General features: G+C 41.8%; 1 protein-coding gene across 4 annotated transcripts in view; it reads left to right on the top strand.

Annotated features, from left to right (window-relative positions):
• SIN3A (SIN3 transcription regulator family member A) overlaps positions 1–13,889 on the top strand; it is an 87,910-nt gene extending 74,021 nt beyond the window's left edge. For all 4 annotated transcript variants that reach the window (XM_017547946.2, XM_017547944.2, XM_017547947.2 and 1 more), the window contains exons 17-21: positions 410–583; positions 4,431–4,523; positions 5,477–5,571; positions 9,640–9,847; positions 12,591–13,889. In XM_017547946.2, the coding sequence (XP_017403435.1) occupies positions 410–583; positions 4,431–4,523; positions 5,477–5,571; positions 9,640–9,847; positions 12,591–12,821 (801 nt within the window). In that variant the 3' untranslated portion in view covers positions 12,822–13,889. The remainder of the gene's footprint in view (positions 1–409; positions 584–4,430; positions 4,524–5,476; positions 5,572–9,639; positions 9,848–12,590) is intronic.
• Positions 13,890–15,209: the final 1,320 nt, after the last annotated feature.

The raw sequence follows: 15,209 nt of genomic DNA, 5'->3' as shown, positions 1-15,209 counted from the left end.
TTTTTTTGGTGAGATTAATTTAGACTGACTCTTACTTTTGCCAGATTGGAGTGCAATGGCATGATCTTGGCTCACTGCAACCTCTACCTCCCGGTTTCAAATGATTCTCTTGCCTCAGCCTCCTGAGTAGCTGGGACTGACTGCAGGCACATGCCACCACACCCAGCCAATTTTTATATTTTAAAGAGACGAGGTTTCACCATGTTGGCCTAGGTGGTCTCCATCTCTTGACCTTGTGTTCTGCCTGCCTTGGCATCCCAAAGAGCTGGGATTATGGGCGTGAGCCACTGTGCCCAGCCAAAAAAACCTTTTTTTGAGTTGAGTGACAGGATCAGTTAAAGGAATGTTGATTGTATAATGGAGAAATGTTTTCTGTGTTCACTAACAGCTTGCCTTTGTTTGATTCCAGCTGCAGCATATTGTGAGTGATGAGATCTGTGTACAGGTGACTGACCTTTACCTGGCAGAAAATAATAATGGGGCCACTGGAGGCCAGCTGAACACACAGAACTCAAGGAGCCTCCTGGAGTCAACATATCAGCGGAAAGCCGAGCAGCTAATGTCAGATGAGAATTGCTTTAAGGTGAGAGATGCTCATGTAGTCAAAGACCTTGCTTGTGACAATGTAAGTTGTTAGGATTTTCTGAACCAGAAGTTAAAGCCAGGGTACTTTGACCCATGATTCTACTCTTGGAACTTTTTAGAGTTCCTAATGAATTCATCAGAGAAATACAGAGTGGAAATAGCTATCTTCCTAGACAATCTACTTTGCTTCTTTCCTGCCTTAAAAAAGAAAAGTTACACATGATTTTTACAATTCTGTATTCTTCTTTTTCTCTGGATATTTTTCAGAGTATGCTTTGTAAGTATTATTGTTAGAAAAATGTTGGTACAAATCCATGATTATGGTCATTACAGAAAAGAAAACATGGACCCTGCACACGTGGCCGATACTTGCAATCCCAGCATTCCGGGAGGCTGAGGTGGGTGGATCACTTGAGACCAGCTTGGGCAACATGGCAAAACCCTATCTATGCAAAAAATACAAGAATACAAAGATTAGCCAGGCATGGTAGTGTGCACCTGTAGTCTCAGCTACTCAGGAAAATAAGGTAGAAGGATCATTTGAGCCTGGGAGGTTGAGGCTGTAGTGAGCTCTGATCGCATCACTGCACCCCAGCCTGCTCTGTCCCAAAAAAATGAAATGGAAAAAAAAAAGTCACGTTAGAATTCTATCCTAAAATTATCGTTGATGACATTTCTAAACTTCTCTATACTTTAGTATATAAATGGTCTTTAACTTTTTATTTTTTGTTTTTTTAAGACAGGGTCACAGTCTGTTGCCCAGGCTGGAGTGCAGTGGTGAAATCTTGACTCATTGCAACCTCTGCCTCCTGAGTTCAAGTGATTCTCATCCATCAGCCACCCTAGTAACTGGGATTACAGTCATTTACCACCATGCCCAGCTAAGTTCTATATTTTTAGTAGGGATGTGGTTTTACCATGTTGGCCAGGCTGGTCTCAAACTCTTGGCCTCAAGTGATTTGCCCACCTCAGCCTCCCAAAGTGCTGGGATTACATGTGTGAGCCACTGCATTTGACCTGAAATGGTCTTTAACATATTTTTGCTCAATTAGCAACACTTCTGGATCTTTAATGTCTTTTTTATGGCTATTTGATACTCACTTTATAGAGAATTAATGCTTGTATTGTTGGACATTTAGGTTATTTCCAGTTTTTCACCATTATACTGGATAATTATAAAAGCAAATAGTTGGAAACAACCTAGATTTCCAACTCACTGTGGGGATTGGTTCATGACATGCTGTTATGAATACTGAAGAAATATTTTGCAGTTCTTAAAAATAAATTATAAATTATAAAAATTCAGAGTCTGCCCCCCCAAAAAAAAATCTGTTTTGGAAATAACTGTGCGTTTGTGTATATATTATGTTGTCAGATTATAGCTTTACTAGCAGAGAGGAATTTTTTTTTTTTTGAGATGGAGTTTCACTCTTATTACCCAGGCTGGAGTGTGATGGCATGATCTCAGCTCACCGCAACCTCCGCCTCCCAGGTTCAAGCAATTCTCCTGCCTCGGCCTCCTGAGTAGCTGGGATTACAGGCGTGTGCCACCATGTCGAGCTATTACTGTATTTTTAGTAAAGATGGGGTTTCTCCATGTTGGTCAGGTTGGTCTTGAACTCTCGAACTCAGGTGATCTGCCCGCCTTAGCCTCCCAGAGTGCTGGGATTACAGGCGTGAGCCGCTGCACCCAGCCAGTTGGAATTTTTAAAACTTTAACAGAACACTGAGCTAGATCTAGCTTCTGGCTCTGTGTATTTCTTGACTGGTAGTGTGCCTTGAGAAACCAGAACTCTGAACTTCAGTTTTCTCCTGTATCAAATGAAGGAGGTTGAAATAAAAAGTTCTCAAGTTTCAGGCTCTGATCTTCTCCATGTGATTCTGATAGCTACCTTGTCTGCAGAAAGCCCTTAGGATAAGGGCACTGAGAATCTCAGGGTTCTGAAAGGAGAGATCCATGTGCCATCACCATTGAGCGTTGTTTTGTGCAAAACATGGTTTGCTTGCCTCTATTGGTGTGTTGCTTTTAAGTATGGATTTTTTTAATCACACAAATAATATTTGTAGAACTCAGAATTTCAAAACTTCATATAAATTGGTGCCATTTATAACAAAACTTTTTTGTTTTGGTCTTTTTTTGAAACAGGGTCTCACTCTGTTGCCCAGGCTGGAGTGCAGTGGTGACAAAATGGCTCACTGCACCCTTTGCCTCCTGGGCTCTAGCAGTTCCCCCCCTTCAGCCTCCCAAGTAGCCAGGACCACAGGTGTGAGCCACCACACCTGGCTAATTTGTGTATTTTTAGTAGAGATGGGGTTTTGCCATGTTGCCCCCAGGCTGGTCTCAAACTCCTGGAATGAAGTGATCTACCTGTCTTAGCCTCCTCAAAGTGCTGGGGTTTTAGTCATGAGCCATCACACCTGGTTCTTAATACCTTTGTTTTGTTGTTGTTGTTCCTTATTCTAAGGCATATGAAGCCTTTTTTTTTTTTCTTCTCCTTCTTTTTTAAACATCGTGGCACTTTATTGCCCAGATTGGAGCGCAGTGGTGGGATCTCAGGTCATTGCAACTTCTGCTTCCCAGTTTCATGCAATTCTCCTGCCTCAGTGTCCTGGGTAGCTGGGATTACAGGCGCACACCACCACGCCCAGCTAATTTTCTATATTTTTAATAGAGACGAGGTTTTGTCACGTTGTTTAGGCTGGTCTTGAATTCCTGAGCTCAGGCAATCCACCCACCTCGGCCTCCCAAAGTACTAGGATTACAGGCATGAGCCACCAAACCCAGCCATTTATTGTAGTATTAATGCAGTTATTGGTTTTTGTTGTGTTTTATTTTTTATTTATTTATTTTTTTTTTGAGATGGAGTCACGCTCTGTTGCCAGGGTGGAGTACAGTGGCGCAGTCTCAGCTCACTGCACCCTCAGCCTCCTGGGTTCAAGCAGTTCTGCCTCAACCTCCTGAGTAGCTGGGACTACCGACACGCACCGCCACACCTAGCTAATTTTTGTATTCTTAGTAGAAATGGGGTTTCATCATGTTGGTTTCACCAGGCTGGTCTTGAACTCTTGACCTCATGATCTGCCCACCTTGGCCTCCCAAAGTGCTGGGATTACAGGCATGAGCTACGGTACCTAACCCTCAATGTTGACGTTTTTTTTTGAGATGGAGTTTAGCTCTTGTTGCCCAGGCTGGAGTCTAATGGCTCGAGCTCAGGTCACTCCAACCTCTGCCTCCCATGTTCAAGGGATTCTCCTGCCTCAGCCTCCTGAGTAGCTGGAACTATAGGCATGCACCACCAAGCCTAGCTAATTTTTGTAATTTTTTAGTAGAGACGGAGTTTCACCATGGTAGCCAGGGTGGTCTCCAACTCTTGACCTCAGGTGATCACCCACCTTGGCCTCCCAAAGTGCTGGGATTACAGGTGTGAGCCACTGTGCCCAGCCCCTTTATTTTTTAAACACTGTAAACTCATTTCCATCTTTGTATTACATCCTAGAAGTGGGATTATCAGTGGACAGAGCATTGACATTGTGGTTCTGGCTACATGTGCCATATTTCTTTCTGACAAGCAAAATATTTGTTTTGTAAAACATTCTTATTGGCAGTGATTATTATTTTAGCGAATTCTAGAAGTTTGAAACGTGAAATGGTTATATTTCATTTTACTTGTAGCAAGTGCAGACTTACCTTTATCACTGGCCTCCCAAGATTAAATGTCTTCCTAATTTCTTCAGTTGGGGCAAAGTTTACTAAGTTTATTGCCTCTCTACCTCCTGTTCCTTGAGAAGACGTATTATTGCTGTAGAGATGCTCTTTTGTTTACGCTTAGGTTTCTTATTTGCAGCTTATGTTTATTCAAAGCCAAGGGCAGGTCCAGCTGACTATTGAGCTTCTGGACACAGAAGAGGAGAATTCAGATGACCCTGTGGAAGCAGAGGTATGAGCAAGTACATCACAGAGCCCAGTTGCCAAGCAGAGCTGGCGTGTCCTGAGATTCTGTCCAGTGACCCTGTCTGCCAAAAGACCAAGGCACCTTAGGCCTGTTGAAGGGTGCCTTGGATGCGTGGATGCTTAAAGTACAAGTCAGTGCTTCACTGCACCAAGTGATGCATGGATGACCTGGATGCTTAAAGTACGAGTCAATCCAGCCATGTCTTCAGCTGAAGAGAAGGGCTGCCTGGTTATAGATGTTAACCTCATCTTGCACTTAGTAAAGCTATCTCCTCTAAGGAAGTCTTATGGTTGGCAGCTTTCCTGTTTTTTTCCTAAAGTATAAAAACCAACAAATGAGGTACCATCTTTTTCATGTCATCTTGATTCTTTGGGTCATGTTTACTTTTTATTGGACCAATAAAGCCCAGAGTTCTCAACCTCTGAGTACACAGATGTGATTATCATAGTTGGTTCTGGCAGATAATGTAAATGGCAGAGCCAGGCCATTTGTATGATGATGGGGGGGACATGTGGGATGACTTGTTTGGTGGGAACATTGGCTTATCGTCAGATCTTTTCTTTTTTTTTTTTTTAAATGAGATGTCAGAAATCTAGATTGTAATGTAAGGGATACTTTGAGACATTTGACACAATAATATAAATTTTGTTGTTTAACAAAATCCTCTGTGGGGAAATGAAACTTGGCAGTGAGCCAGCTTCTACCTGTTTACAACTTCTGATAACCTTAGCATCTCAGAGAAACTTAGCAGTATTGCTGGCTAACAGAATTTTTAATCTGTGTTTCAGTACTTAGTAACAATCATGTCATTATAGAAAGGGACTTTTTTTTTAATCTTTAAATTTATAAATTTGTACTGAAGTCATAGAATTTACTAGAGTACCTGATGTGTTAGGAGCTGTTTTTGTGATTTCCTTATTTTGTGTTTGCCATCTTAGCGCTGGTCAGACTATGTGGAGCGATATATGAATTCTGATACTACCTCGCCTGAGCTTCGCGAACATCTAGCACAGAAACCAGTATTTCTTCCGAGGTGAGTGAGCCTTGTCACCTCAGTCTGTACTTACATATGGTTGAGAAATAGAGAGTTAAATGACTTTCACTTTATTGTTTTTCATGTTTTATTCATTTGTTTTATCTGCCGAGGATGCTAAGTCAAGGTTTATGTGGCTGTCACAACATAGGCTTACCTGGAGCATGTGTCAGAGCTGGGAGGTGAGAGTTGTAGGAAATCAACAGTAACCTCCTTACCAAAGCTTCACTCTCAGAAAGAAAGCAGGTTGTCAGCATAAGCTATATAGTTTGTACACATAGTTTAGGTACATTAAGATGCTTACATGAGTTAGGAAATGGTAGAACATTGCCCCAAATCCAAGATCCTAGCCACTAGCCAAGGGCCAACTTTTATATACAGGCTTTTCAAAGAGTAGCAGTCTTAGGCCTGCTATATTAATTAACTCTTTTCTGCACAGAAGTTTTAAAATGTTCCCTCTCTGTATAGGCAGATTATGATACTGATCCTCCAAGTATATGAAAACAGAGTTTAAGAAATATAAAATAGGTAGAATGGCTTTTATCCTTCTTAAAAGTTTTTAATTGAAATCTTATGTCTTAGGTTTTCAAGAAAGTATCATATCAGTGTTATTAGACTTAAGTCCTAAAGAGAGCATGGGAAAAGGGTACCAACAAAAAAGGCCCTGCCAGGTTCTCCATTCATTGAATCATTTGAGCAGTTGCTTTGTCAGGTTCCTCTCAACAAAACAGGCTCCATGCTAATGACATACTACAATAAACCTGTCATCCTATATCTCTCACCAGGATATGAGGAAGGAGGCACATTTATGTCATGTGAGAAAAAAGAAATTGATAAAATCGTTCTGATGGCAGGGTAGTTGAAATGTACGAAACCTTCTCTCTAGAATTTCAGTTTCTCATGTTTTGTGTGACAGCTAAGGGGCTCATTTTATTGGCCTTGAGACCCTTTACACTCTTAGAGCATGAGTACTCCAAAGAGCTTTTGTTTATATGGATCATATATAATATTTACCAAATATAATATAATATTTACCAAGATAGAAACAAACACTGAAACAATGATATGTTTCAAATCTGTAATTCATTTTAAAAATAACAACATTTGGCCATGAGCCAGGGGCTCATGGCTGTAGTCACAGCACTTTGGGTGGCCAAAGCAGCAGCTCACGAGGTCAGGAGGTCGAGACCATCCTGGCTAACACAGTGAAACCCCATCTCTACTAAAAACGCAAAAAATTAGCCAGGCCTGGTGGTGCACGCCTATAGTCCCAGCTACTCAGCAGAATGAGGCAGGAGAATCGCTTGAACTGGGAGGCAGAGGTTGCAGTGAGCCGAGATTGCGCCACAGCACTCTAGCCTGGGCGACAGAGGGAAACTGTCTGAAAAACAAAATAAATAAATAAAATAACAATATTAAGCCCATTGTATTTTCTTAAATAATATTTTTAAAGAATAGAATGGCATTGTTTATATTTTATAAACTAGTGTCTGGCTTACTAGAAGAACAGCTGGATTCTCGTGTCTGCTTCTACATTCAGTCTGTTACATCATGTTGTTTGGTTGAAATATGTGAAGAAAATCTGGCCTCACACAAATGTGTAGCTGGAAAAAGGAGAAGTATTTTCAGATCCTTTCAGATAACTGGATATTCTTTCATGTGACAACAAAACTACTAGTGATAGCTTCTTAACGGTTAGTTGCAATATCAATTTATACATAAGTGGGCTTTTCATACAGTTGCCAAAATCCATTGATTGATTTTGTACCATGAAAGAATCCTTTTTTTCCTCTATGATTTTGTAACTTTATGCAGTTGGCTATTTGGAAAATATTAGCTCACTAAGTTGTACAGACCTACTAAATGTTGATACATTTTACAGTGTCTCCAAAAAAAAACACATTGATTAATATCGCTATCTCCAAGTCATCAGACATCTTAAGTACTGGGAAGATGTCAAGCTCAGGGTGGTGGCTGATACCAGTTCACCGAAATTCATAGTGTTGCTTGAAAATTCCAGTCTTATCATTGAAAACATTATTTTCCTTGAAGTTATTGGCTCCCTTGTTCATATTTGAGAAAACACCCCCCAAATACTTGGCTGAGTTGCCTGCATTTAATCAGTTGTTCTTTCAGGTAAAAATGGTGATCCACCTTAACTCAAGCAATTGCTCCAGTGCTTTTCTCTAAGAATACCATTGTACTTTAGCACACAAAGGTGCTTTATGTGTAGTTCCCATTTTATCACACTGGCATGTTAAAAAGATGTAAACCGAGGGGTGGGATTTAATAACAAATGTTACTGCTTCATTAGAAGCATTCCTTCTCTCTTTTTTTTTTTTCAGGCAGAGTCTCACTCTGTCGCCCAGGCTGGAGTGCAGTGGTGCATCTCAGCTCACTGCAACTTCCACCTCCTGAGTTCAAGTCATTCTCCTGCCTCAGCCTTCCAAGTAGCTGGGATTACAGGTGCATGCCACCACACCCAGCTAATTTTTGTATTTTTAGTACAGACGGGGTCTCCCCATGTTGGCCAGGCTGGTCTCGAACTCCTGACCTCAAGTGATTGCCCTCTTTGGCCTCCCAAAGTGCTGGGATTACAAGGGTGAGCCACCGTGGCCAGCCCATCAGAAACATTCTTAAGTGAAACTGGCTTTTTTACTTAACGTCATTCTGTGGTCAGTGTAAAATGCAAAGACTTGAATCGTAATTGCATTAAGTTACAAAATCGTGGAGGTTTTATTCATGGTACAAAATAAACAAATGGAGTTTGACAACTGTATGAAAAGCTCAGTGATGTATAAATTGATATTGGAATTTGGTAACAATTTGTTCCTAAACAATACAGGCAGCACCAGCATTTTTATTCACCATTACTTTTATGCTGCCAGTGCAGATGTCAACCCAGCAAGAAAGGAAAATAATGTTTTAGTATTATTATGAAAATAGTTTTAATCTCACAGATCTCCTGAAAGGGTCTTGGGACCCTTTTGGTCCCTGGGGTCCTTGGACAAAGAATTGCTGTCTACAGAAATACATATATATACGAAGATACTCACTGAAGCAATATTTTGGGATTTTTTTGAGACAGAGTCTGGCTCTGTCTCCCAGGCTGGAGTACAGGACGGGATCCTGGCCCACTGCAGCCTCTGCCTTCAGGGCTCAAGCGATCCTCCTACCTCAGCCTCTCAAGTAGCTGAGACTATAGGCATTCGTCACCATACCTGCCTAATTTTTAAAAATTTTTTTTTGTAGAGAAGGGGTTTTGCCATGTTGCCCAAGCTAGTCTCAAACTCCAGAGCGCAAGCAATCTGCCTGCCTCCCAAAGTGCTGGGATTATAGGCATGAGCCACAGTGGCCAACCTGAAGCAGTGTTTTTAATAGCAAGTTATGAGAAATTATATAATTGTCAAGCTGATAACCTTTCTTCACTGGATGTTGAAGAGATTTAGCAAGCCTCTCACCCCCCAGGGCATCTAATCATGTGAATTATCTTATTTGTTGGGTATGTAGCGTGGCACTAGTTTATATCATCTGGGGAAATTTTTAAAAATAGGCATTCAAATTATTTTTTGTTATGTGGTTCAGATGAGGAATCTCAATTGAAAGAAGCTGTTAAGGAATGGTAAATTCGGGTACATTCTTCTGCAGCAGTTAAAGAGGATGAGACTAATCTATGTCATAAAATGAAAAACTATTCTTGACAGTAAGTGAAAAGTTGAGGACAAATACATAGTATGATCCCATTTTGTCTTAAAAACAAATCCCAAAGCAGAATTATAGCTGGTAATTACATGTGTAAATTTACAGACAGAGGCCTAGAAGTTTCTAATTAAAACTCTTAACTGGCTGCATCTGCTAAAGTAGGGGATGAGCAAAGATTTCTACTTTTTATTCTGCGTACCTTTGCAGTTGAATTTTTTTTTTTTCAGTGAAACAATTGAACATTTTTGTATGTTTTTAACAAATTGGGATGAGTACTATGCAAACATACAATAAAACTCACTTGGGGGAAGTCATGGGAATCTGCTTCTGGATGGGCTCTCATCCTCCAGGGCTTTTCTGCCATAGGAATCTGCGGCGGATCCGGAAGTGTCAGCGTGGTCGAGAGCAGCAGGAAAAGGAAGGGAAGGAAGGAAACAGTAAGAAGACCATGGAGAATGTGGATAGTCTGGATAAGCTGGAGTGTAGATTCAAGCTGAATTCCTACAAGATGGTATACGTGATCAAGTCAGAGGACTATATGTATCGGAGGACCGCCCTGCTCCGGGCTCATCAGGTGAGAAATAGTAACTGAAATTGCTGTGCACATCTCCCACCCCAGCCAGGACCAGGGGAAGCCCAGAGTCTTCTGATTGTTTCTCTTTGTTTATGGAAACCTGTTCTTAAAGCTGAGATTAACTGAGGAAGTAGGTATATTGGTTTTCTAAGGATGCTGTGACAAAGTACCACAGACTGTATGGCTTAAATGACAAAAGTTCTGGAAACTAGAAGTCCAAAGTCAGGTGCCAGCAGTGTTGGTTCCTTTTGAGGACTGTGAGGGAGAATCTGTTCCAGACCTCTCTTAGCTTCTGGTTCTTTGCTGGCAATCTTTGGCATTTCTGGACTTGTAGATCCCTGCCTTCATCTTCATACGGTGTTTCTAGATCTGTGTGTGTGTGTCTGCCTCCAGATAAGGTCACATTCAGAAATACTGGGGGCTAGGACTTGAATATATGATTGTTGTTATTATTTTGAGACAGTCTCACCTGACTCAGCCTCCCAAAGTGCTAGGATTACAGGCATGAGTCACTGTCCCCAGCCAACATAGAAATTTTAGGGAGAATACAGTTCAGCCCATAAGAGCAGGTAAATACCTGGTGGCACCTTTTTAGTCAAGTTACTCCTGGTATTTACATCTCAAGTAGTATCTTATCTTTTGATTGTATGAGTCCTACCTGTTTTTACATTCTGTCTCAATTGTGAAACCTTCCTGGTACAGCGATGTACAGGGTGTTATGCCAGGCCCTGAGACTACAGCCATGAAGTAGAGCAGATAAGTTAATGTGATGATATGCACTACCAGAGAAACAAATCAGGTGAAGTAATCAAGGGGTAACTGGCATACAGGCCTTGCTTTCACTGGAGGAGTCTTCTCAAAGGAGGTGATGCTTGAGGCCTGAATAAATGAGAAGGAATTAGCCTGGTGAAGAGTTGAGGACGGGTGTTTTCTAAACAAAGAAAACAGCAAGTACAAGACTGAGAGGGAGGAAAGGACTTGGGATGTCTGAGAAATTACAAACACCATTGTGGCTCAAGGTTGCATGAAGTTAGAAGGGTAGGCAGAGGCCACATTGCTTTGTCTAATAGGCCATGGTTTGGATTTTGATTGAGGTGCATTGGGACGTTTGACAAAGATAGCTTGGACTGCTGTGAGGAGAGTGGAGGTGGATATGCATCAAGTTGGAAGAGCAGAGACCACTCAAAAGGGTACCCTGGTCCAAATGAGATGTGGGGACCACCCAGACTACTAGGGTGGCAGTGGAATTGCAAGAATTACATTGTAGATTTTATTTAGTTATTTTTGAGACAGAGTTTCACTCTTGTCGCCCAGGCTGGAGTGTAGTGATGTGATCTCAGCTCACTGCATCCTCTGCCTCCCTAGTTCAAGTGATTCTCCTGCCACAGCCTCCCAAGTACGTGGCACACGTGCACCACCACACCTGGCTAATTTTCTTTACTGTGTGTTGTGTGTCTACCTATCTCTGATTGAAATGATTTGGGACACTGGGCAGCACCAGTTTTGTCTTTGTATCTCTTCTAATATCCTTGCATGTGGGCACCAATAAATTTTTACTGGGTGCATTGGTGGGAACAGAAGCCCCCCAACAGAAGATCTGCCGTGGACTCTGCTTGCCAAAGCAGGGTAACATAGTGAAGGGAGAGTGGGTTTTAAGCCCTTTGCTTTGCACTGTCTGGCTTAGAAGTGGATCTCCATGTTGATAGAAGTGATCACGGTTCATTGGGTCCCACTCAGGATACATTAGAATCAGCTGGTTGCTGGTTTAAAATGCAGATTGGTAAAACCAAGGAAATGTGGGGGTTTTTTGTTTTTTGTCTTTTTTGAGACAGGGTTTGGCTCTGTCATCCAGGCTGGAGTGCAGTGGTGCGATCTTGGCTGACTGCACCCTCCACTTCCCGGCTCAAGCGATCCTCCTACTTCATCCTCCCTAGTAGCTGGGACTACAGGTGTGTGCCACCATGCCCAGTTAAATTTTGTATTTTTGTGGAGATGGGGTTTTGCCATATTGCTCAGGCTGGTCTCGAACTAAAGTGAACTGCCTGCCTTGGCCTCCCAGAGTACTAGGATTACAGGCGTGAATCACTGTGCCTGGTTAGAAATGTGTATTTTTAATGCATTCCCTAGGTTATACTAATGCATGCTAAAATTGAGAACAGTGAGCTTTTTCAGCCCAAAAACTGTGTTCACATTTCTTTGGAGGCTTTATGGATTTTCATGTCCATACATGTTTTATGTTCTTACCTCTTTAACTTTTCTTTAAACAGAGAATTGTTTTTTTCCTTGGAGACAGAGTTTTACTTTTGTCACCCAGGCTAGAGTGTAGCGGTACGATCTTGACTCACTGCTACCTCCACCCTCCTGGGTTCAATCGATTCTCCTGCCTCAGGCTCCCGAGTAACTGGGATTACAGGTGCCTGCCCCTACACCCAGCTAATTTTTGTGTTTTTGGTAGAGACAAGGTTTCACCATGTTGGCCAGGCTGGTCTCAAACTCCTGACTTCAGGTGATCTGCCCATCTCTGCCTCCCAAAGAGCTGGGATTATAGGCGTGAGCCACCATGCCCAGCCAAGAATCTTTTTTTTTTTTTTTCCCAAAGGAAAAAACAATAGTATCTAAGACTGAAGCCCACACCTTTCCTCTGTCCCTTTAGAAGAAAATTGGGCTTTGTATTTGAAGGGTTCTTTTTTGGTTCTGCTTCATTTAATTAAAAAAAATTTTTTTTTTTTTTCCGGTTTTGCAGTCCCATGAGCGTGTAAGCAAGCGTCTACATCAGAGATTCCAGGCCTGGGTAGATAAATGGACCAAGGAGCATGTGCCCCGTGAAATGGCAGCGGAAACCAGCAAGTGGCTCATGGGTGAGGGGCTGGAGGGCCTGGTGCCCTGTACCACCACCTGTGATACAGAGACCCTGCATTTTGTGAGCATTAACAAGTATCGTGTCAAATACGGCACAGTATTCAAAGCCCCTTAACTGCAGAGCCAGAGCAGATAACTTGGGGTGTGTGTGTGTGTGTGTGTGGGCCTGCCTATGCACTCACACACTGAAGAAACAAGGAAGATGCCTTTCAAGCCTCACTGGGCCTCTCTGGGACATGGCCACGTGACCTGTGTGTGGCTGGTGCAGCCTGGCGCCAAGTGGGCTACTTTAGGAACATGAATACCTTACAAAGCTGAAGCTGGAACTTTTCCCAAAGGGTTTTTGGTATAGCCTGCCTTGGAGGGGAAGGAAGTCCATGCAAGCAAAAACATGCTGTTTGCTTGCATACACCAGCAGAGCTAAGACTGGAGTCACCTGTGGCCTAACTTTCAATGAGGGAACCGGATGCTATTCACACTTTGACTGTTTGGAGATGCATTTACAAAACAGACTGGGGAACGATTTAATACTCAGATGGATTGGAACTATGATGGTCACTGCTCCTCTCCCCTCCCCACAAAAGGAAAAAAAACTGGATTTGATTTTTTTTTTTTTTTTTCTGGTCACCTGAGCACATCTAAGGTCACCCATTAGGTTTTATCTGGGACCTGCAGTTTGGCTTTGGGATAGATCATCTTGTGGATTTTATTCCTGATGAATCCCTTGCTGCCTACCCTTTTCTCTCCTCTGGTTCTCAGCCTCAACAAGTTCAAATCAGTCGTCCTTTTTAGCTCCCGTGGAACTGTTTTGTATCTGCCTCTTTACTAGTCTGCCCTAGTGCCATCCACCAGCTTTACTCTCTGAGACACACACACGCGCACACACACACACACAATTTTAACTTGTTTTTTTGTACATAATGTACATACTGTCAATTTTTTATTAAAAGAAATATGCTTTGATGTGCTAGCATAACTGCTCTAGCTTCTTGTGTACTATAGTACTATGTGGCTTCAGATTTAGTACCTATGAACAGATGTACAAGACATTTATTACACTTTTTACCAAAGGGAGTTACCATTGTAGTACTTTTGTGTAAAACTTGTCTTCCCCTTTGCCCCGGACTTTTTTTTTTTTTTTTTTTTTTTTTTTGTAAATAAATAAAGCTTGGTTCTTACTTAAGGAATAAACTCTCAACCCATGTCCCTTGTCCTCACTAGAAAATATTGTGAAGCAGGGATTTTGGCTTCAGTTCCTTATCCAGGGTACAAACAGGATTTGCTTTAAATACTTGTTACTTGCACTTGTCCCAAATCAAAATATTCCAAAATCTTAGAATATTTCAGTCTTTTAGTGTATTTTTTTTTCCTTTGTTCAACTATCTGAAAATATTTTATATTGGGTAAGTTGTCAAGCTGTGTAGTTTGTATTTCTATATATTTTTTCTTACATTGGTGATGGATGGGGGCGAGCAACTTAAATACCAACCCAGTATTTGAAAAAGTGTGTAAAGCATGTGGTATACCTTATAAATGGGGTTGGGAGGGAGAGAATTTGAAATGGGATACCTATTTTTTTAATGACATAAATTTAAACTAGCAGACATTTAAACATGAATGATTAGGATTTTTCTATGTGGTTAAACTGGACTTTGTGAACAAAGACCAACTAAGCCCCTCCCAGTACTCTGGTCGATTTTTCTTCAGCAACCATTATGCAAGTCTTAGTTGTAACCAGCAATGTTTTGGGTGTTTTATGTTTACTTTTTAGTTAAAAATCTCCAACCTGCCACCAAAAAGAAAAACACTATTTTTTGGCTCCTGGATTTTCAAAACACATGGTAGACCTCTGATTTTAGGCTTTTATTATTGTTTAAAGACAAAGTCTTACTTTATCACTCATACTGGAATGCAGTGGCACAATCATAGCTCACTGCGGGCTTGACCTCCCAGGCTCAAGCAAATCCTCCCACCTCAGCCTCTTGAGTAGCTGCATGCCACCATGCCCGGCCAATTTTTTAACTTTTTGTAGAGACAAGGTCTTGCTATGCTGCCCAGGCTGGTCTCAAACTCCTGGCCTCAAGCCATCCTGCCACCTCAGCCTCCCAAAGGGCTGGGATTACAGGCGTGAGCCACCAGACCTAGCCTGATTTTAGGCTTTTGTTTTGTTTCGGGGAGAGGAGACTGTGGGCCAAAGTGTAAGGTGCCAAAAAGAGCTTTGTGGGAGGAGAGTTTAGGGCAAAGCTGGGGCAGTGACACCTGTCTGCAGGTCAGGATTGGAATTCAAGGCCAGTTCAAAAGAAAGCCCCAACCCGCCAGTGCAGCCAACAGAAGAGGAAGTTTTAATTAGTACAGCCTGAGTTTTCAGAAGCAGCATTTTTAATTTTTATTCCTCCTGCTGTCAGACATCTGAGCTCCAAGCTCTAAACCCAATCTGTATTATATGCAGCAGCAGGTTATCTTTATTTTAAATTACATTTGATATTCTGTACTTAAGTCACCT

The sequence above is a fragment of the Cebus imitator genome, unplaced genomic scaffold, assembly GCF_001604975.1.
Source record: "Cebus imitator isolate Cc_AM_T3 unplaced genomic scaffold, Cebus_imitator-1.0 Scaffold203, whole genome shotgun sequence".
Lineage (NCBI taxonomy): Eukaryota > Metazoa > Chordata > Mammalia > Primates > Cebidae > Cebus > Cebus imitator.
The sequence above is the reverse complement of the archived record's forward strand: the minus strand, read 5'-3'. Positions and strand labels throughout refer to the sequence as shown.